Below are 20295 nucleotides of genomic sequence, written 5' to 3'. Positions count from 1 at the left end.
GCCCACAAATTACATATTTAGATTTTATTTTGGCATGTGGAATCCCACTTGGGATTTCTGTAGACACGAAAGCATACCTACTGTTCCCAGAACCTTAGAAATCTGTCCTCCTAAAGCTGTCTATCCTCCTATAGCTCCTGGGATTCCTTAGGATCACTGGAGGAGAGGGGGAGGGCAAATACAAGAGACACACCTTATAGCAAATTATGGTATTCAGTGTCTTCATGTACATTATTTGATCTTCTCAAATGTCCTAAGAGACAAGCATAGCACACATTAATCTCCAGTTTCTGGGTGAGGGAAAGCCTACTGTGACCCAGCTCCAGCTACGCTAGAGAGAGTGTGTGGCAGGGGGACAGGTACTAGGGATTGAACCTGATCAGGGGCACTTGACCACTGAGCCACATCCCCAGCCCTATTTTTTTTTTTAGAGACAGTGTCTCACTGAGTTGCTTAGTGCCTCACTTTTGCTCCGGGTGAAGTGAAGGTGCAGGGATTGGAGCTACTACACACGTCCTCTCCTCCATTCAAATATTAGGCTCACACATACAACTGTGTTTGAATAGACTTTCATATGCAAAGACCATTGATGTGCCTCAGACCTCTGTCCATTGTTTTAATCCAAATGTCACGAACACTGCCCCCAAATTCCTGACACTTCTTACATCATCAATCAGTTCTCCCTATTGGTCTGAATGAAGTCAAAAGTAAGTTTCTCAGCATACCAACACTCTCTTTTGAAAGATGAAGGACTTACTTTTAGTAGACCAGAACTTCCCCCATCTGCCATGGTAACTGGAATGGCTCATTACTTCTTCCTGCCTACTGTTGTATATACTGCGTAATCCATTATAAGAAAGCAACCAGTCTCATTCACTCTCTGGCTGGGCCAGAGCATTTCTCCCCAATGTCTGCCTTAAGCCTAACCCAAATGCTCTCTACCTTGCTGCATCCCTTCACTTTCCCGCTTTCTATCTATGGAAGTAAAGTGAGGCATTAATCATGGGGAAAAGGGGTAGAGTAAGACATCTTTTTACATTTCTTTGTTCCCAAGAGGAAGAGAAAACATAGAGGTGAGAAAACACACACCGGGCAGAACACATTCAACTTTTCATTCCATAACAATATTTGCACCCTTCTGTAAGAGGAGGATGACTAATTGATTAGTCAGAGCCAAGATATTCAATGGGCTGAGTTTTTATCAGACTGGGGCCTGAGTATATGAGATGGTGCTATGGTTAACTTTGTCCTGATAAGTCAGGGTCTATTCTCAAATGTAGAGGGAGGATTAGAGTTGGAGGCAGTAGGAAACTTTCACTGTCAATCTAAATTTAGTTCTAAGAATGACAAGGACATCCAGAGTCAGATCCATGAAATATTCATATTTCACATTATCTGAGGAAGCAATATTAGTGAATTCTACACCCTAACTGCCAGACATAGCCTAATACTCAGGAAAGCACAATTCTCCATCTTTTTTTAAAAATTGTGTTTCTGGGGATGGAACCCGAGGCCTCAAGCATGTTAGACAAGTTACACCTCTAACCCACAGTCCCTAAATCTTAAATCAAACAGGCTATCATCTTAAATCAGTATTAGGGGCACTTTGACTTTTCATTTTATAATAGCATCCTGTTTCTCACTTTACTATTTCTCAAGATATATGGTTCCCTTCATACACACACACACACACACACACACACACACATACATATATACAAACATAAATACTTTTAAACATAAATACCCAAATCAGGAGAACTGGATAACAAGATAAATTCAAGAAGCCAAGAGCATGGAAGAAAAAGTCAGTCACCAGATTTTACATAAGATCATCTGAACTTCTTTGGCCATTCAACTTCACATATTATTCCAAATACTCAATGTCACATAGTCCACAAGATCTTCCTCTGGGACTCTGATGTAATCAATAGCCATACTTGTCATTAAGATGAGTTCTGCCATCTCCACTTTGGCCTAAATCAAAGTATAAAAAGGAAAGATATTTACTCTTTCAAAGTCGAGAGGAAAAAAGATATTCACATATTTGTAGGCCTAAGTAAAATAAATATTGAGGTTTCCTTCCATGATAGAAACTTTACTTTTTGTATACAATTTTGGAATATAGTCCTTTTTTCATGTCTATCCTAACATTTATTAGTAGATAAGAAGCAAACATTTCTAGTAACTAAACTTCTTCTGATTATTAGTAACTTATTATTAGTATCATAGGGGCTGGGGTTATGACTCAGTAGTAGAGCGCCACTTGCTTCACATGTGTGAGGCACTGGGTTCAATCCTCAGTACCACAGAAAAATAAATAAACAAAATAAAGGTATTGTGTCCATTCACAACTAAAATAAATAAATAAGTAAACAAAAATAACATCCATAAAAAACACAACATATAATCAGCATATGAAGAAATAAGCATCTAATATATTGCCCTAGGTGTGCATGTATGAACACAAAATTGGTAGTCTTTATAGAATACAATTTACAATATCTTAAAAATAACTGTGATCTAGTATGTTAACTTATATTAGTTTTTTCTATAAATGGACCTCTATACTTCACTTATTATATTAGCAGTTACTTCTTGCAGAGTTGTTTATAAAGGCAAAAGACTGGAAACACAGTATTTAAATAAGTAAAGGTATAGCCACACCATTAAAAAAACCAAAAACAAAAAAATTATGCTAATGTAAAAAGAAAATGATAAATTTTTAAGTATTTATGGAAGGCTTTCTATATAGTGCTAAGCACAAAATAGCAAGGAGTAGAAGATGCTTCCACTTGTGCAAAGTGGTGAAATATGTGTTTTATTGTCTATATAGGCATTTTGTTTAATATATAGGAATTATTAAGAAGCTGATAATATATTTTGTTGTTTTTAGAGGAAAAAAATGAATAGCTGAGGCATAGACAGAAGACTTTGTTTCTGTTGATAAAGAAAATTTGAAATATATGCAAAAGCAAATAGAAAAATATAATAAGCCCCATCTACCCCTTATCCAGCTTTAATAATTATTATATGTGGCCAATCCTGCTTTATCTCTTACCCCCCACTTCAGTACCTTCTCTCGATTTTTTTTTTTTTTGGTAATGGGGATTGAACTCAGGGGCACTCCACCACTGAGTCACATCCCCAGCCCTATTTTGTATTTTATTTAGCGACAGGGTCTTACTGAGTTGCCTAGCACCTTGCTTTTGCTGAGGCTAGCTCTGAAATAGCGATCCTCCTGCTTCAGCCCTCCTAAACCACTGGGATTACAGGTGTGCACCACTGTGCCTGGCTTATCTGGATTATTTTAAGGTAAATCCCAGATGTCATTCCATCTATAAACGCTTTTGTATATTTGTCTAGAATATAAGGACTTTTTTCAAAAAACGTAACTCAACATCATTCACTTTTTAAAAAAAATCAATAATTTCTTAGTATCTTACTATCAAATATCCAGCTAGTGTTCAAAATTATCTAGCTGGTTCATAATTTTTAAAACAGCTATTTGCTGTTTTAAAGTAAGGACAGGGTGCACAGATTATATTTAGTTGATATGTCTTCTCAGATCTTTTAATCTACATATTCTTGCAGAAGGGAAACCTTCACTACATAGTCTTGTAACTATTATTTTGAACCTTATACATGTATGACTTATTCAAATACATAAAGAAATCTAAGAGGAAAGGAAAAAAAAATTTTAAATATACCTTCAGGTGGAACCCACACACAGTAGTCTGGGTCATCTTCGGGATATTTAGAAGAAAGTGTTGGGGGAAACTGCAAAGAAAATATGGACTATTTTACTCAAAAGAATTTTAACTCTAAGAAATTACTGGCTTTACAGTTGCCTGTTCGCAAACAAAAACTAAGCACAGTTTTCATTAATGATGTGGACATTAATAATCCATTTGGGGGAACATTGTCTGAGTCTTGATTTTTTTTTCCTCATAAAGCCTCAACAAGCTGAGCTTTCATTAGTGAGAGTGATGTCATGCTTTTTAAAAGGGGCAGTAAACACAAGGCAGATATAAGTGCTTAACAAAATAACTTCTGGAGAGGGAAATCTGGCATTTGCCTTTTGACCTAAGTGTAAAAAAATTAACAGAGCAAGAATAACTGCTATTCTCTGAAAGCTTGCTTATAGGATTGATCTTTGGCTGGTGTCTGGAACTTGAGTTTTTGGAAGATTATTATTATTTTTTGGTACTGGTGATTGAGCTCAGGGGCACTTAACCACTGAGCCACATCCCAAGCCCCATTTTGTATTTTAGTTAAAGACAGGGTCTCACTGAATTGCTTAGCGCCTCACCGTTGCTGAGGCTGGCTTTGAACTTGTGATCCTTCAGCCTCAGCCTCTGGAGCCGCTGGAATTATAGGTGCGTGCCACTGCACCCAGCTTCTGGAGGATTATTATTATTACCTTAACTGATAAAGGTGGCTCATTGTGCCTCTACTGTACAAACAATGTGATTTATGCTGAACATCTGTTTTCTTTCTGGGAGTCTGGATTTGTGGTACACGCCAATCAGGGAATGCCTATATGATCCATTCCCACCAAAAACAGTACCGAGTCTCTAACAAGCTTCTCTAGTTAGCAAGATTTCACAATTGTTACAACTTATTGGTTGGGAAATTAAGCATGTCCTGTGTATCTTCACTGAAAAGGACCATTCAAATCTTATACTTAGTTTACCCCAGATTCCACCCCAACCCTGTTCATATTGCCAACTGTGCCTGGTATCCTTTTACTGTAGGAAATCATAGCTGCAAATACAACCATATGTTGAGTCCTATGAGACCTCTTGTGAATTACAGAGAGGTGTCTTGGGCCTGCCAACACAACCCAGAAATTGTACTTCTTGGAACTTAGCATATCCATTCAATATTACGTATTCATAAAATTATTCACTATAGCACTGGTGTAATGAAAGCCTAGAAACAATTCAAGTGTCTATCTAAAGGGTACTAGCTAAATAGGGTATATTCATGCACTAAGAAGCTCTTGATATATTGATAAAGAATGATTTCCATGATAGATTAAAAAAAATTAAGATACAAAATGGAGTGTATTTATATCTTTTGTGTAATAAAAAGATGAAAACAGCATGTTATTCAAATGTCTGTATAGCATATTAGGATATGAAGAAAAATTCACAATATAAAAAAAGTAGCATGTATGTGAGCAGTTATAGGGAATAGAGTGAATGGAGACAAGAATACAGAATTCAAAAATATAAAAATTAAAGAATTCAGATTTCTAGGAGAGGAGGCTAAGGCTGTTGGGAACTCTGTCAGTTTCCAAAGATTCACACTCCTAGATGTGGTCTGTCATAAGAGCATTCATTTCAACTTTCAAAGAAAAGTACTTACCTTGCCTGGACCAGGAGCTTTCTTTTTCTTCAATTCATCTCTGCTTTTCTCATATTCATTCTTTGGTGCTAATTTAAGGGGGAAAAATGATAATAACTATTTTCTGAAAAAGTAATAGACAAAGAAAGATCTTCTCCTAAGACAGTGTTAAAATTACTGAAGAAAACATCAGTGACAATCTACTACTATAAAAATGAAGGAGCTTGGCATGGTGGCTTGTGCCTGTAATTCCAGCAGCTTGGGAGGCTGAGGCAAGAGAATTCAAAGCTAGCCTCAGCAAAAGTGAGGCACTAAGCAACTCAGTGAGACACTGTCTCTAAAAAAAAAAAAAAAAAAAAATAGGGCTGGGGATGTGGCTCAGTGGTCAAGTGCCCCTGATCAGGTTCAATCCCTAGTACCTGTCCCCCTGCCACACACACACAAAAAATACATATTAAGAGGAGAACATTTTTCTTTCACTGATATCCCTAGTTTTTAAAACAAGGTTACAAGCTTGAGGTATGATGAGTATGATGAGGCTATTTTTATTATTCCACACATTATAAGTAAAACCAGATAAAAGCAGTCCCTTTTGTTTTATTGTTATTTATTTATTTATTTATTCATTTATTTATTTATTTATTTATTTATTTTGTGGTGCTGGGGATTGAACCAGGGCCTTGTGCATGTGAGGCAAGCACTCCACCAACTGAGCTATATCCTCAGCACTTTTTTTAATTTTTGTACCAGGGATTGAACCCAAGGGTGCTTAACCACTGAGACACATACTCAGTCCTTTTTTAATATTTCATTAAAATATTAAATATCACTAAGTTGCATAGGGCCTCGCTAAGTTGCTGAGACTGACTTTAAACTCCCAATCCTCCTGCCTCAGCCTCCCGAGCTGCTGGGATTACAGGTGAGCACCACTGCACCCAGCAAGCAATCCTTTTTTACCAGGCTCAATGTGCCTCTACTGTACAAATAGTGTGGTTAATGCTGAACCTGCTTTCTTTTTAGGAGTCTGGATTTTGGGTATATGTGAGGCAGGGAATGTCTATGTGATCAATTCCCAACAAAAATCCTCAGCACTGCCAACCTTTCAAGCAATTTAATAGATTGGGAATCATTTCCATAGTAAGACATATTCAACTGGGAGATGTAAAATTGGGGTAGGCTTTGTATGGCTAGAGGGAAGCATCAAGACATCAGGTGCATTGTGGGACAGGGAGAAGAGGAGTAAAAGGCACATGAGATAGCACCAAACACAAACCTCTCACATACTCCAATTTCATTCAGGGTGCTGGTTGTTGCACCTACCTAGGGTCTATATGGCCATTTCCTATGCTGCCTTAGGGTCAGCTGCCAACCCCTCCTTTTAAAGTTAGGATGCATCTGCACACAGAGAGGCAAAAGAATCTGCTACGCTACTTACCTGATGGTTCTTTGCATGATGAAGATGTTTCATTAATCTCTTGATAATTTTTATTCTGTTCCATGTGGCTGATTTGAGACATGTTTTCTACAAAAAACAGTACCAAAGCCTACTGTTATTATTTAGTTAATGGTGGAAAGACAAGAAAAAAAAAAAAACAAACAAACAAAAAGCAAAAGAATCTATGCCTATATATGATAATCTAGTTTTATTGTCATCAGCTTCAACTAACTTTTTTTATTTTTTTGGTACTGGGGATTGAAACCAGGGGCACTCAACCACTGAACCAAATCCCAGCCCTTTTTTGTATTTTATCTAGAGACAGAGTATCACTGATTTGCTGAGGGTCTCAATAAGGTGCTGAGGTTGGCTTTGAACTTGAGATCCTCCTGCCTCAGCCTCCCAAACTGCTGGGATTACAGGCATGTGCAACCGTGCCTGGCAGCTTCAACTAACTTTAATGAGGTTTCCAATAAATGTATTTCTCTAGATATCAAACAAGACCAATTTTACACTTAAAAAACCCAGCCAACTTTGAGGTAAACTTACTGGCAAAACTTACAAAAAGCCTTAAAAATATACATATTTCTTGGTGTCTCCCAGGAACATATTTAAAAAAAAAAAAAAAAAAAAAACCAGAGTCAAGCACCAAGATTAAATGTTTACAATAGCAAACATTAAGAAGTGATTTGTATGTTTAATAAGTAAAAGTTAATAAATTATGACACATCCAAGTGATGCCCTACCCCTAAGTACAAAGCAACATTTAAAAATAGCATTTTAAGATAGGTGCAGTGGCACATGCCTGCCATACCGTGACTTGGGAGGCTGAGGCAGGAGGATCACAAGTTCAAAGATAGTCTTAGGAATTTACTGAGTCCCTAAGCAACTTAGCAAGACCTTGTCTCAAAAAAGAAAAAGGGCTGAGGATGTGGCTTAGTAGTTAAACACTTCTGGGTTTAATCCCTGATACCAAAACAAAACAAAATTAAATAAAAAACATTTTAAGACATAGGGAAAAAACAGGCTAAAAAATAGCATGTAAAATAGGATCCTCATGCTGTAAAAATAAAAAAGTAGAGGAAAAAAGGCCTGGAACAATCCCTCAGCAGTCACGGATTTACCAATTTAAGTTTATAAATCAGATTTTAAAACCTATTCCATTTTCATACACAGGTATACTTTGGTCCCTAAACAATAAAATATAATACTTATTGCTCCCCTTCCTACTGGTATGGCCCAAAGTCCCAGGCGCAGACAAAACTACATATAAGTATATTTTTAAAAAGGCAAGTATTTTGCCAACAACTAAACAAAGAAGGCAAATAGGTGAGGAAACAGTAACTTTTCTGTTCCTCAGACACAGTTGAAGGTGACTCAAGAGGAAGACTGTACTCCAGGCCTACTGTTGTAAGTACACCAGTGTAGTCTCTCTGAAGTAGATATGCACACATTCCCACACACATTTAACACCAGTGTTTACTTTTCCTCACATTCCCTATTTTTTGTGAGATCTTAATCTTGCTAAACCATTTGGCAACCTGCAGGAAAATAACTCCTACAGTTAATAAGGAATAAGAGGGACTAAAAGATAAATAGTAATTTCTAGAGCTGAGATTTGGAAAGATTTCTTTTTTCTTCTTTGTACTTTTATATCTAAAATTTCTAAAATGCATAAATATTCTTTTCATAATCACAAAAATTATTTTCAAATTAATCAATTCCCTCTCTCAATATTTTTCATTAAATCTTTTCTCATGAAGGTGAGTGTTATGTGCCAGATTCTCTTTTAGATACTATAGACAAAAAGATGAATAAGGCATGATTCTTGTTGAGAACTTTAGTTCATTAGGCTTAGGCTTGTTTAAGGGTGGGGAGAAAAATGAGTAAGGGGAGATTCATCCAGAGATCACCTAATCAAGCCCCAACACTCACACTACTCCCCTGCCCTCCACCTCTACAGTGGCATCAGCTCAGGGTCATTCCTCAGCAGCCGTGATGACAGAATCTACGGATTTCAATCCTCTATCATTCTGGAACACACTGGAATAGAATAAACAATGACTGGCAGTCAAAGGAAGAGGACTAACTACATTTCCTTAGTACAGAGTCAGTGTCTCAAATATATAACGTCAAAACTCATAGACAAGAACTAGTTTGCTTTTTTAACCCTATTCATAAGTAATACAACTGGCCCTCTGAATTGCACTGGGTGGAGAAAGATATTACCATGGTTTTTTGTTTCCTTAGAACATGTGAGATCTATGGGAGAACTCATTTCCTGCACTGAAGTTTCTGGCTCTATCTCCTGTGGCAACCTGCTGTTTCCATCCTCCATTTTCTCTTCATGCTCCTCCTTTTCTTTCTCTTCTTCTTCATCTTCTTCTTCCTCCTCCTCTTCTACTTCAGGCTCATCCTTCATTCTCATTAGAGCCGGAGGGAGTTCTGGACGCTTGGGGGGCAATTTCTGTGAGGGAAACAAAACCACAAATGTGTGGTTCTACACAATGATAAAAAAAGAGGCAAATTTCTTCCAGGAGGTTAAACCAAATGCATAGGATGTCTAACTCTCTAGGTTGATAAATCCTGCAAAAGCAGGCTGGATGTAGAATTTTCACATAAAATGGTATCCATCTATGGACTCTTAACAAGTATGTTTATTAGTTTATAGAATCAAAACATTTTTAGGACTGAGGTGTAACTCAATGGTAAAGTGCTTGCCTAGCATGTACAAGGCCCTGGGTTTGATTCCCAGCAATGTGGGTTGCAGTGGTTTGAAACATTTGAAACAGCTCAGAGGGAAATAAAACATTTATTCCAGATGAGCAATAGCTGTAGGAATTCTATCCTATTTGACCTCTTAATATTAAAGGACCCTAATTTATTACAAAATCTTCTAGGGAATAAATCAGACACACATTCCCAAGAAAGAAGTCATCATACTGTTTTTTCCTTTTAGACTTAATGTAATTTCAAGGAAATAAGACTTGTAAAACAGTAAAACTGATCCTGAAGAATAGGAAGACATTTCTTAAAGTATAAAGCAACATAATTTTTTTTTTTTTTTTAAAGACACTGTTTTCCTATGTCACTCAGGCCGTCCTTGAACTCCTGGGCTCCCAGTGATCCTCCTGCCTTAGCCTCCCAAGTAGCTGAAACTATAGGCATATGCCACCATATCCAGAAAAGCACGTTTAAATCAAGGCCTTTCAATGTAAGCACTTATTAGGAAAAGTTGATCATATTTGTGGAACAGAAGTTTCAAAGTATACCTTGTTTATATCTTTTTAAAAAATATATATAACTTAGTTTGGTAATCCTCTAAGAAAGTTATTTTAGGAAAGCATTTTTCGTCTATTTAAAACATAAACACTGCCCCTAACCCAAAGCTTCCCTCTTCCATAAACCACACAACTCATTCAGTACACATAGCTGAGACTTCATCTCTGCCACCAGAGGGCAGTATATCCCAATACAAGGTATTAATGGGCTGAATCCTCCCTACTTCCATATCCTGCAAATTCACATTTTGAAGTTCTAATCCCTAGGACCTCAGAATGTGACTGCATTTAAAAATAATAAATGAGGCATTTAGGACAGGGCCCTAAGTCAATATTACTGGTGTCACTAGAAGATACGCCCAAAGTGCAAATGCACAGAGGGACTATCAAGTGAAAGAGCAGCAAGAGGGGGCAACCATCTGCAAGTCAAGAAGGAAACCAACTCTGTCAGCACCTTGATCTTAAGACTTCCAGCATCTAGAACTGTGAGAAAATAAATTTGTGTGTTTTAAGCCACCCATTTTGTGGCATTTTGTTATAGCAGCCCTAGCAAACTAATACCCCACAGGTTCAGTTCTTTAGGGTGATAAAAAAAACTTTTAAAAGCTAAGTCTATAAATAGGAATATATGTAAAGCAAAAACAACCATCAGTGAGACATTACAGAAGAGTAGAAAGATCATAAAACTTAGGAGAAAAGATGGATCTGATGGTGTTATATGGTATTTTACCTGTTTTTTCTTCTTTAAGACATAGTATTTCCCACAAGTTGTAAGGTATTGGAAGGATTAAACAGAGTATGGAAAATCATATGGCAGAGACAAGCATATACGTTACATTCCTAATATTATTTGAGTCTGACTATTACATCCATTCACCAGGTTAAAAACATTTAACTGAGTCAGATGTAGTAGTGCACACCTGTTATCCCAAGTATTTGGAAATTTGGGGCAGAAGGATCACAATTCAAGGTTAGCACAGGCAACTTAGCAAGACCATATCTCTACTACACCTACTCCCCCTGCCCCCCGCCACCAAAAAAAAAAAAAAAAAAAAAAGCATTCAGTGTAGATCTATTTCTAAACCCAATATTCATTTGAAATTAACAAACTATTACTTGAATTTACAAATCAGTTACTTACAAATTGACTGGTATGAATTAATTTGCCAATTCTTATAATTCTAAATTGAACAGAAAAAGCTAACAAGCAAATTCTGAGAAAGATATGACTATACCAAACCCATAACTCTTTTTAACACACTGGTGTAATGAGTCATTTGCACTTGTAAAATAAAAATTGGCTCAGGGATAACTCACCAGTTAAAAGTTTAACACTCTTCCTTGACTCACAACTTACCCCTACTGTTCCAGTTTTTAACTTGAATTTGCTTCCTCCTTTCATGGCACCAAAGAGAGGCAGTGTAAGTTTCTTAGCTTTATTTTCTGTATCTGTAGTCTGACTTTCAGTCCTAGGAAGAAAGAACAATTATACATATCTATTCTGGTGAGTCCAAGATTTTATCTATAAATATTGTAACACTGACAAAGGAACTTCTGGTAAAACAAAAGTGACTACAAAATGAGTATCTGGAGCATACAACAAGAAGGAGGTATTCAGACAAGCAGAGTTTGAATGGACAATGACATTGCTGACTATCATGAACAGAATTATTAAAGGCAAGATGATACTGCTCCCTTAGATGAATAAATTACAACATGCTCAGTCAGCATCAAATGATGACTATAGTACAAAGGTCACTGGTAAAGGAGAATACATTAAGCATGACCCCATTTCCATTAAGTAGCAGGAGATGGATCTATGGTGTAAAGCCCTATTTCCCACCAATCTCTGAAGTGACTTACTTTACTTATCCAGAGTTCACACTTAACCATAACCATGTGCTATGAGCAAAGACATTAAAAAAAAAAAAGGAAGTGTGTGCATAGGTGGGGGGTAGGTAGGATAGCTTGCATAATTAAGAGAGAGCAACTGTTGAGGTTGTCAACATTCTAATTGGCTAGAGATGGTTATAAAAGCCAAGACCAAGAGAGTAACGCTGAAAAAGAATAAAAAAGAAGAGACAGCAGAAATTAGAAAGGAGAAGGAAGAGAACAGTAAAAACAAAAAAGACAGCAGTTAACAAGACACTGAACTTGTCAGAGTAGCAAAGGTGACAATGAGAGGTAGGCAAAGGCAATAATTAGAAGATGTATGAAGACACGGGAAAGTAAGCAGAGGTCACAAAGGCAATGAGGAGATGGCTTAAGGAAACAGAGGAAAACTTAAAAGAACCAAACTAGACCAGGGAAAAAAGCCCCATGTTGCCTTCACCTGGACCATGAGACACTCCTGCAAACTGGAATATAAGGACAGGACTGACACTTCTAGACCTTATGAGAAACTGACTACCCTGGCCTATTCTGAAGCTCACTTGCTGCCTGCCATCTTTGAATTAAGTCTTGTCCCCTTCCCTAGTGGCATTCTTGGGACCCAGCTTCACCACCTTTCTCCCTATCAGTGTCAGAACCCATTCCCTTCTTAAGACCACCAGAAAAATCCTGCCTGCCTGACCCTGAAATACCCTCTGCTAAATCATGACCCTTTGCACCCATCCCTATAAGCCTCATAGAGAAAGGTAATAACACAGATGTTTTTCTACTACATTAAATAGCAGATATTTAATAGCTATTAAATGACTGGGCTAGTCTGGAGGATGTGCAAAGACTGGCTCAAAGGAAATGAAAGAGCAGGAGAGAGGAACACAACTAGGAGTTGCTTGGAGGATAAGTCTGGGAGGCAAGTTAGGTAGAAACTTTGGAAATTCAACTCTGAAGTGAGAAGTGGAGGGAGAAGTAGAGAGCATCTAGGCCAGTAGCCAAGAAGGGAAAGAAAAGAGAAACCAGGCAACCACACAGACCACCAACAAGAAGGGAGCCTCCAGAGGAAGTGGAAACATGTCTTTTAGCTCAGAACACCACCCAAGGGGCTGACTTAACAAGTTAAAGGATGATCAAGGTGAAATTAAACTCACAAGTAATTTGTTTACCCTGCCTATGTCCCCTGAGTTCTTACTTACAAAAACAATGTTATGAATAGTTTCTAGACACAACAGAAATAGTAAAACTTAAGACAATCATGACAATAATATACGTATACCAGCACTTTTAAGTGCTATCCATTTAATCTTTGCATCTTCATTACCTCCAATTTACAAATGAAAAAAGTGATGAACAAAGAAGTAAATTAACTTGCCTCAAAATACCCAATAAGTAATTGCTAGAGCTGAGAATTAAACCTAGAAAGTCTAACTCTGTGGAACCTATTTCTTACCATCATTAAGTTAGGTAATTTAGATGTCATACTGGTTAACTGGACATTTGTGATTAGGATTAGGAATTAGGATTAGGAATCACTACACAGTAGTCCTCTCTGATCCCCAGTAGATGCCTAAATCTATGGATAACACTAAGCTCTTTATTTATTTTCTCTTATACATACATTCACAAATTTATTGTCTTTCCACCTTTGTATGTGTAGGTATGTTACCAGAGACTGAACCAGGGCCTCATACATGCTAGGAAAGCATTCCATAATTGAGCTACATCCCCAGCCCTTTTTATTTTACTTTAAGGCCTAAACTTCCAAGTAGCTAGGAATATAAATTTGTACCATAGCACCTGGCTTGAGAAGGTACCTTTTAATATGTAGATATTCCTATATAATGCCATCAGGTTACAAATTTCATAATAGGGATGAGGGACTTAAGTATTTACTGACAAACTAGAGTAGAGTCCAACAGAAGTGCAATGATGAAAATTTTCTATATTGCACTATCCAATACAGTAGACACCAGCCACATGTGGCTACGGAGCACCTGAAATGTGGCTAGTATAACTGAAAAACTGAACAGTTAATGTTGTTTAGAGAAATTTTAGCTAGGTACAGTGGCACATACCTATAATCCCAGCAATTTGGGAGATTAAGGAAGGACAATCACAAATTTGAGATTAGCCTCAGCAATTTAGCAAGGCCCTGTCTCAAAATTAAAAAACAAAAAAAAAAGGGCCAAGGATGTAGCGCAGTGGTAAAGCACCCCTGGGTTCAATCTCAGTATTGAAAACAAAACAAAACCAAAAAAAAAAAAAAAAAAAAAGCCCACAAAAACAAACAAAAAACAGAAGAAAAAAAGAAATTTTAGCTTTAATAATACATGTACCTACCTATTGGGTGCTATATTGAACAGTATTATCTAATGAAAATAAGAAACTTCCTGCAGTTAACCACCTTCAGAAGTGGATGAACCCATGTAGCCAGTACTACTTTTTGAGATCCCACCTGAACTGTGCTCCTGGGGGTTGTTTATTTCTATAACAATCTATTCTACATTTTCAAAATTTAATGAGACCATATAGAATAAAATTTTAAATACTGTCAAGTTGAAAGACTGGATCGTTTCCCAGCCCCTATACATACTCTCTCACTCATAAATTATCCTCAAAATCTGACTTAGAAATGACTTGAGGGGCTGGGGATGTGGCTCAAGCGGTAGCGCGCTCACCTGGCATGCGTGCGGTCCGGGTTCGATTCTCAGCACCACATACAAACAAAGATGTTGTGTCTGCCAATAACTAAAAAATAAATATTAAAAAAATTCTCTCTCTCTCTCTCTCTCTCTCTCTCTCTCTCTCTCTCTCTCTCCCTCTTTAAAAAAATATTAAAAAAAAGAAATGACTTGATAATCTTCTAGATGTCTCCAAATGAATTTGAATTAATCTAACCCAATAATTTCCCAAATGCAAAGTTAACAAAATTCACTTCTAGATTATGCTTCCTTCCTTTAAAGGAAGAGATTTTGCTTTAAAAAAAAAATTCACACAAATTGAACAATTTTCAACTGGTTCTTAAGAATGATAAATATAGGAATTAAAAGACAATTTGTAAGCCAGGCATGGTGGTGCACACCTGTAATCCCAGTGGCTTGGGAAGCTGAGACAGGAGGATCACGAGTTTGAAGCCAGCCTCAGCAAAAGTGAGGCACTGAGCAACTCAATGAGACCCTGATTCTAAATAAAACACAAACTAGGACTGGGAATGTGGCTCAGTGGTTGAGTGCCCCTGAGTTCAATGTCTAGTAAATGTTAGCCAATTTGTGCTTTTGCTCTGTGGTTTTTAGAAGCATCCAAGTCCAAGATTTATCACTCCTGAGAAAAGAATGTCAAGAATGACATGTACAGACTCAATTTAAAACTATGGAAGGGGGTGGAAATATAGTTCAGTGGTAGAGCACTTGCCTAGCATGCCCAAGGCCCTGGGTTCAATTCCCAACATTAGAAGAAAAGAAAAAAAAATTGTAAAACTATTTTACAAGATTATCATTCCTGATTATGAAAATCAGCTGTGTCAAGCCCTTGTCCAGGCTAATCTAGTGAGCTCTAACCTAGCTCTGCTGGTTTAACCCCAGATTTACAACTAGAAAGAAGAAAAGAAAAACGAGAAAGATGGCAAGCTACATCCTACTTCACAACTTCCAGCCATTTGTTTCAGAAGTAAATCAGGGTCCAGCTCCTGGGGTCCCTCATCATAGGTATCTCCCTCTTCTCTCTCTCCACATTCATTGTTAGAACTGGGGTTTTTCTAATAAAAAGGGCATTTAAACCTTTGCCTGCTATATGCCTAATGTACCCAAAGAAATATTCACACATCTATAGTGAGATGTTTCTCCCCACCCACAAGGGATAGATTTGCTTTTATTAAGAAATAGCTTCACTACAACAAAACTGATAATATGATGATAATACGATTTTTTTTTTTTTTTTTTTTTTTTTGGCAATGCTGGAGATGGAACTCAGGACTTCAATCATGCTAGGCAAGCACTCTACACTAAGCCACATCTCCAGTTGTTAGTATGATATTTAATTTTCCTGCTATTTAATATTTAAAACTAAAACTGTAACCATATTACAATAAATTTAGACCTACAGCAGTATGGATATTTGACATAGCATTTTCTTTTTAAAATCAATATATTTGAATAGAAAGTATACTCACTTGGTTCAAAACTCAGAAAGTATATAAAGGTATTTATATTGTGAAAAGTCTTTCTCTTTTTGCTGACCCCCACCCACTGTAGTTCCCATTCCCAGGGGTCAATTATGTTATCAGCTTCATTAAAAAAAAAAGTTTTTTGAGAGGGGAGGCAGAGAGTTACTGAGGATCAAACCCAGGTGTGCTCTACCACTGAGCTACATCTCCAATACTTTTCTATTGCGAAATTGCCCAGGCTGGACTTAAAATTGTAATCCTACTGCCTTAGCCTCCTGAGTATTTGGGATTATAGGTGTGTACCAAAGCACCTGAAACCTTTTTTTTTCTTTATTAGTGCATAATAATTATTCAAAATAGTGGGCTTTGTTGTACCATATTTGCATATTGTTATCAGCTTTTTTAAAAATTTGTTTTTAGTTGTGGACACAATACCTTTATTTATTTATTTATTTTTATAAAATAAATGAGGATTGAACCCAGTGACTCACACATGCTAGGCAAGTGTTCTACCACTGAGCCAAAACCCCAACCCCTTGTTATCAGCTTTTTATAAACCTTGCCAGATAAACAGTAGCATATGCTGCTGGAATCCTTCTCAGATTTTCTTAATGAGGACAACCAAGTACCGCAGACACTGATGGCTAAAGGTCCACACTTGCACCTTTCTCAGAATTCTTGTGTGTCCTTTCTCAACTATCCATGGTCAATAAAAGGTTGGGTGGCGAAAGCCCAAGCTCCGAGTCTCTAAGGCATCTGTGATGCCATTACAGATCTTGAAACTACTTCTTTGCCCAGCTTCTTCCTCTACCTATCCTGCTCCCTCACTCCTCTACAAATTTCTCCCAAGAGCACTGTCTCAGTAAATCACTTGCAGACAAATATCTATCTTAGAGTCTGTTTTTAGAGAACCTGACCTAAACAGATCATACACATAATCAAGCAATGGCCTACTGATGTATTCTTTCTTTACCACAGACAATCCTTGATGCACATTTTTCTGTTACTTAATATATCTGACAATGTTTCCACATTTTACTTAGTTGCCTATTTTTTTACAGCTACATAATATTCAATTATATATGTATATTATAATTTAGTTAGCCCATTCCCTTTGATAAATATTTAGGTAGTTTCTCATCTTTTACTACTATAAATAATGCTACAATATATATTGTTCATTTCCTAAGAATGTGAAGAACCAATTTCTAGAAATTATAATTACATCTAATAATAATTAGCTCAAAGGTCATATGTATTTGCAACCAGGATAGAAACTGCCAATTTGCCCTGTATAGGGAAAAATCACAATTTGCCTTTCAACAAAGCAAAAAAACAACAAAATAATAATAATTTGCCTTTCAAGAAATGTCTTTTAGTCATAGCTTCACTGGCACAGTATATATGAGTTTTTGTGAATTTCATGGATAAAAAATATGTTACATTATAGTATTTATATTTTTCTTACAACAAGTGAGGTCGAACATATTTTCATATAGTTAGGAATAATTTGTATTTCTTTTTCTGAGGCCTGTTGGTTGATATCCTTTCCCTATTTTTCTCTTGGGTTGTTGGTTATCTATTTATCATTCATAGTTTTGTTTTTGTTTTTTTGTTTTCCAGTACTTGGGATTGAAGCCAGGGCCTTGTACATGCTAGGCAACTGCTCTAACACTAAGCTGTATCCCCACATCCCCAGGCCCTCCTCCCCATTTTTTTTTTTTTTTTTTAATTTTGAAACTGGGTTTCACTAAATTTCCAGGCTGGCCTCAAACTCGAACTTCTCCTACCTCAGTCTCCCAAATAGGGGTTACAGGTGTGCATTACATGTAAGGCTCACAGGTCTTAATTTGGTTTCTGTGCATGTTGTTTTTATGAAAAGTTTATTGTGCAGCAAAAGATGAAGTAAAAAACTTTAGAGCCTTCCAGTGAATCAGGAATCTACATAGTTTCTTTTGAAAATCCTCCAACAATCCATAGTTCACAAATTAAATGGGGTTTTAGTTACTCTATAAGACCAATGCTTTAAAGGTTTTCTGTGCTAGGCTGGGATATGGGAGCACATGCCTAGCATGCATGATGGTCCTAGGTTCAATCTCCAGCACAGCTTAAAAAAAAAAATTCTATAATTATAATAATTATTTAAGAAGATAAAAGAGAAATTCAGGGTATTAAATACCACATTTATTTAAAATTCCAAATATCAACGGATTACTTACTTTTTTAGTTCTGGAATCTCTGCTGGCTTTACAATTTTTATTAACCCTTTAAGCCTCTGTTGTTCTTTCCTCAGTTCAAAAGTTCTGAGATGAAGTTTCTTCCTGGACACACCATCTAATGCACTCCCTGATTTCATTTCTGACATGAATGCATCTAAAGAATCCTGAGGTGGGGACTCTGACAGAGCTGTCCAAGAAAGGGATAATATATATTTAGGCAGATTACTCCAAATACTTTTAAATTCAGCCAAAATTTCTAGAGAAAAAAATCACTTATATAAAGCTAGTTAGAGAAGATCACTGAGATTAGGAATAAGAAAACAGATTATAGCTATGTGACCTTGGGAAATGACTTAGAATGAGTTTCATTCTACTCAACTGTTAAATAAAGAGGTTAGCCCAAATGATTTACAATGTTCCTTCTAGCTCCAAAATGCTATACTGCTCCTTAGAAAACCTTCATATTCTATATATGTTATTAACCAGAGCCTAACACAATGCACTATATATACTAGGTGCTCAATAGTATTTGATGACAGCCTTACCTTTGCTTGAGGACTTGAGCCTCTCAGAAATTTCAGAGAGTTCCCTTTCAGCATCATTTAACTTTGCAACCTGTAACATCCAGATCAACAGGGTTAGCAAATGTTTTCCCTCTTTGCAACTGTTTATCATCCTCATATTTTCACTATTGTTACTACAAACTTTAAGCGGATTAGTTCAAAAGTCCAGCAAAATCTGCTCCTTATTACTTTTTACTGGTTTAATTCTAGCTGAATTAATTTTTAAATGAAAGAATTCAGAATTAAACAGAATAAGTAACTCAGATTTTACTTCAAAGGAAGCACTTCCAGGCATTTGTTTTCATTGATGAATCGAAAGAACAGATGTTGGATAATGTTTTAAGCTCTGAATTCTACTACACAGTGTTAAATGCATACCACACCTTATGATAATTTCATGAAAGATATACTGTTCCAGACTGACACTATACTATATTTCTCAAAATCCTTTCGATTCCTCTTGACTACCACAGTCCTAAAGTCAATTTTACCTTGGATGCCCTAATTTGGAACTTTTTCTTTTCTTTTTGGGGAATATCATATTAAAAAAAAAAAAAGTTCATTAATGGATTAATATAATCCTGGAGCAAAGTTTCTAGCAGCAAGTCATATTTTTATTTCCAACATCTTGGATAAGACTAGTGTTTGTTATCATTAAATTTATAGATTACAGATTTTAATGATACTACCTTAAAATTATAATTATCACAAAAGAGAGTTCTATAATGCATTGATTATAAAACAAAAACAAAAACAAACATGCTACCACAGCTTATTTTATAAGTAAAACTTACCAGTGATTCAAAGGTCTCTGGCTTCTCATCAATCTTCCCAGCCTTCTTCATTCGGTTAAGACGCTTCTTCTCCACAAGGCCAGTGCGATCAAGGAATGTGTCATCATCACTATCATAAAAATCTTCATCTTCCCAGTTCTTGGCTTTCCTTTTCCGAGATACTAGAGGTCATAAAATGAAAGAATGATAATGAATAATAATAATGAAATAAATTTTATAAAGAGAAAAAAGGCAAGCAGATTAAACAGGATTTCCACAAGCTGCCAACCCACACACACAAAAAAAGGGCTAGCTGGGCACAGTAGTGCACACCTGTAATCCCAGTGACTCAGGAGGCTGAGCCAGGAGTTCAAAAGTTCAAAGCCAGCCTCAGCAAAAATGAGATGCTAAGCAACTCAGTGAGACCCTCCTGTCTCTAAATAAAATACAAAACAGGACTGGGGATGTGCCACTGAGTTCAATCCCTGGTACACTTAAAAAAAAAAATAAAAACCCACCAACCAAACAAACAAAAAAGGGCTAAACCTTGAAAACATGATGCTAAGTAAAATAAGTCAGACACAAAAGGACACTTATTCTATGATTCCATTTATACAAGGTACCTAAAG

General features: G+C 36.6%; 1 protein-coding gene across 3 annotated transcripts in view; it reads right to left on the bottom strand.

Moving 5' to 3' along the window:
* Nucleotides 1-20295, bottom strand: part of Slc4a1ap (solute carrier family 4 member 1 adaptor protein) — a 54713-nt gene that overhangs the window by 26293 nt on the left and 8125 nt on the right. The window contains exons 6-14 of one of the 3 annotated variants that reach the window (XR_003299932.2): nucleotides 19688-19848; nucleotides 18876-18945; nucleotides 18331-18517; nucleotides 11426-11537; nucleotides 9017-9254; nucleotides 6788-6874; nucleotides 5374-5441; nucleotides 3711-3780; nucleotides 1748-1977 (exon numbers count right to left, since the gene is read on the bottom strand). Coding sequence is in view for 2 of the 3 variants with exons in the window: in XM_026379294.1 (XP_026235079.1) it covers nucleotides 1928-1977; nucleotides 3711-3780; nucleotides 5374-5441; nucleotides 6788-6874; nucleotides 9017-9254; nucleotides 11426-11537; nucleotides 18331-18517; nucleotides 18876-18945; nucleotides 19688-19848 (1043 nt within the window). In the remaining variant the exon portion in view is untranslated. Of the gene's footprint in view, nucleotides 1-479; nucleotides 1978-3710; nucleotides 3781-5373; nucleotides 5442-6787; nucleotides 6875-9016; nucleotides 9255-11425; nucleotides 11538-18330; nucleotides 18518-18875; nucleotides 18946-19687; nucleotides 19849-20295 lie in introns of those variants that run through there. The other 2 variants (XM_026379294.1, XM_077791990.1) reach the window with 2 other exon arrangements.

The sequence above is a fragment of the Urocitellus parryii genome, chromosome 12, assembly GCF_045843805.1.
Source record: "Urocitellus parryii isolate mUroPar1 chromosome 12, mUroPar1.hap1, whole genome shotgun sequence".
Lineage (NCBI taxonomy): Eukaryota > Metazoa > Chordata > Mammalia > Rodentia > Sciuridae > Urocitellus > Urocitellus parryii.
The sequence above is the reverse complement of the archived record's forward strand: the minus strand, read 5'-3'. Positions and strand labels throughout refer to the sequence as shown.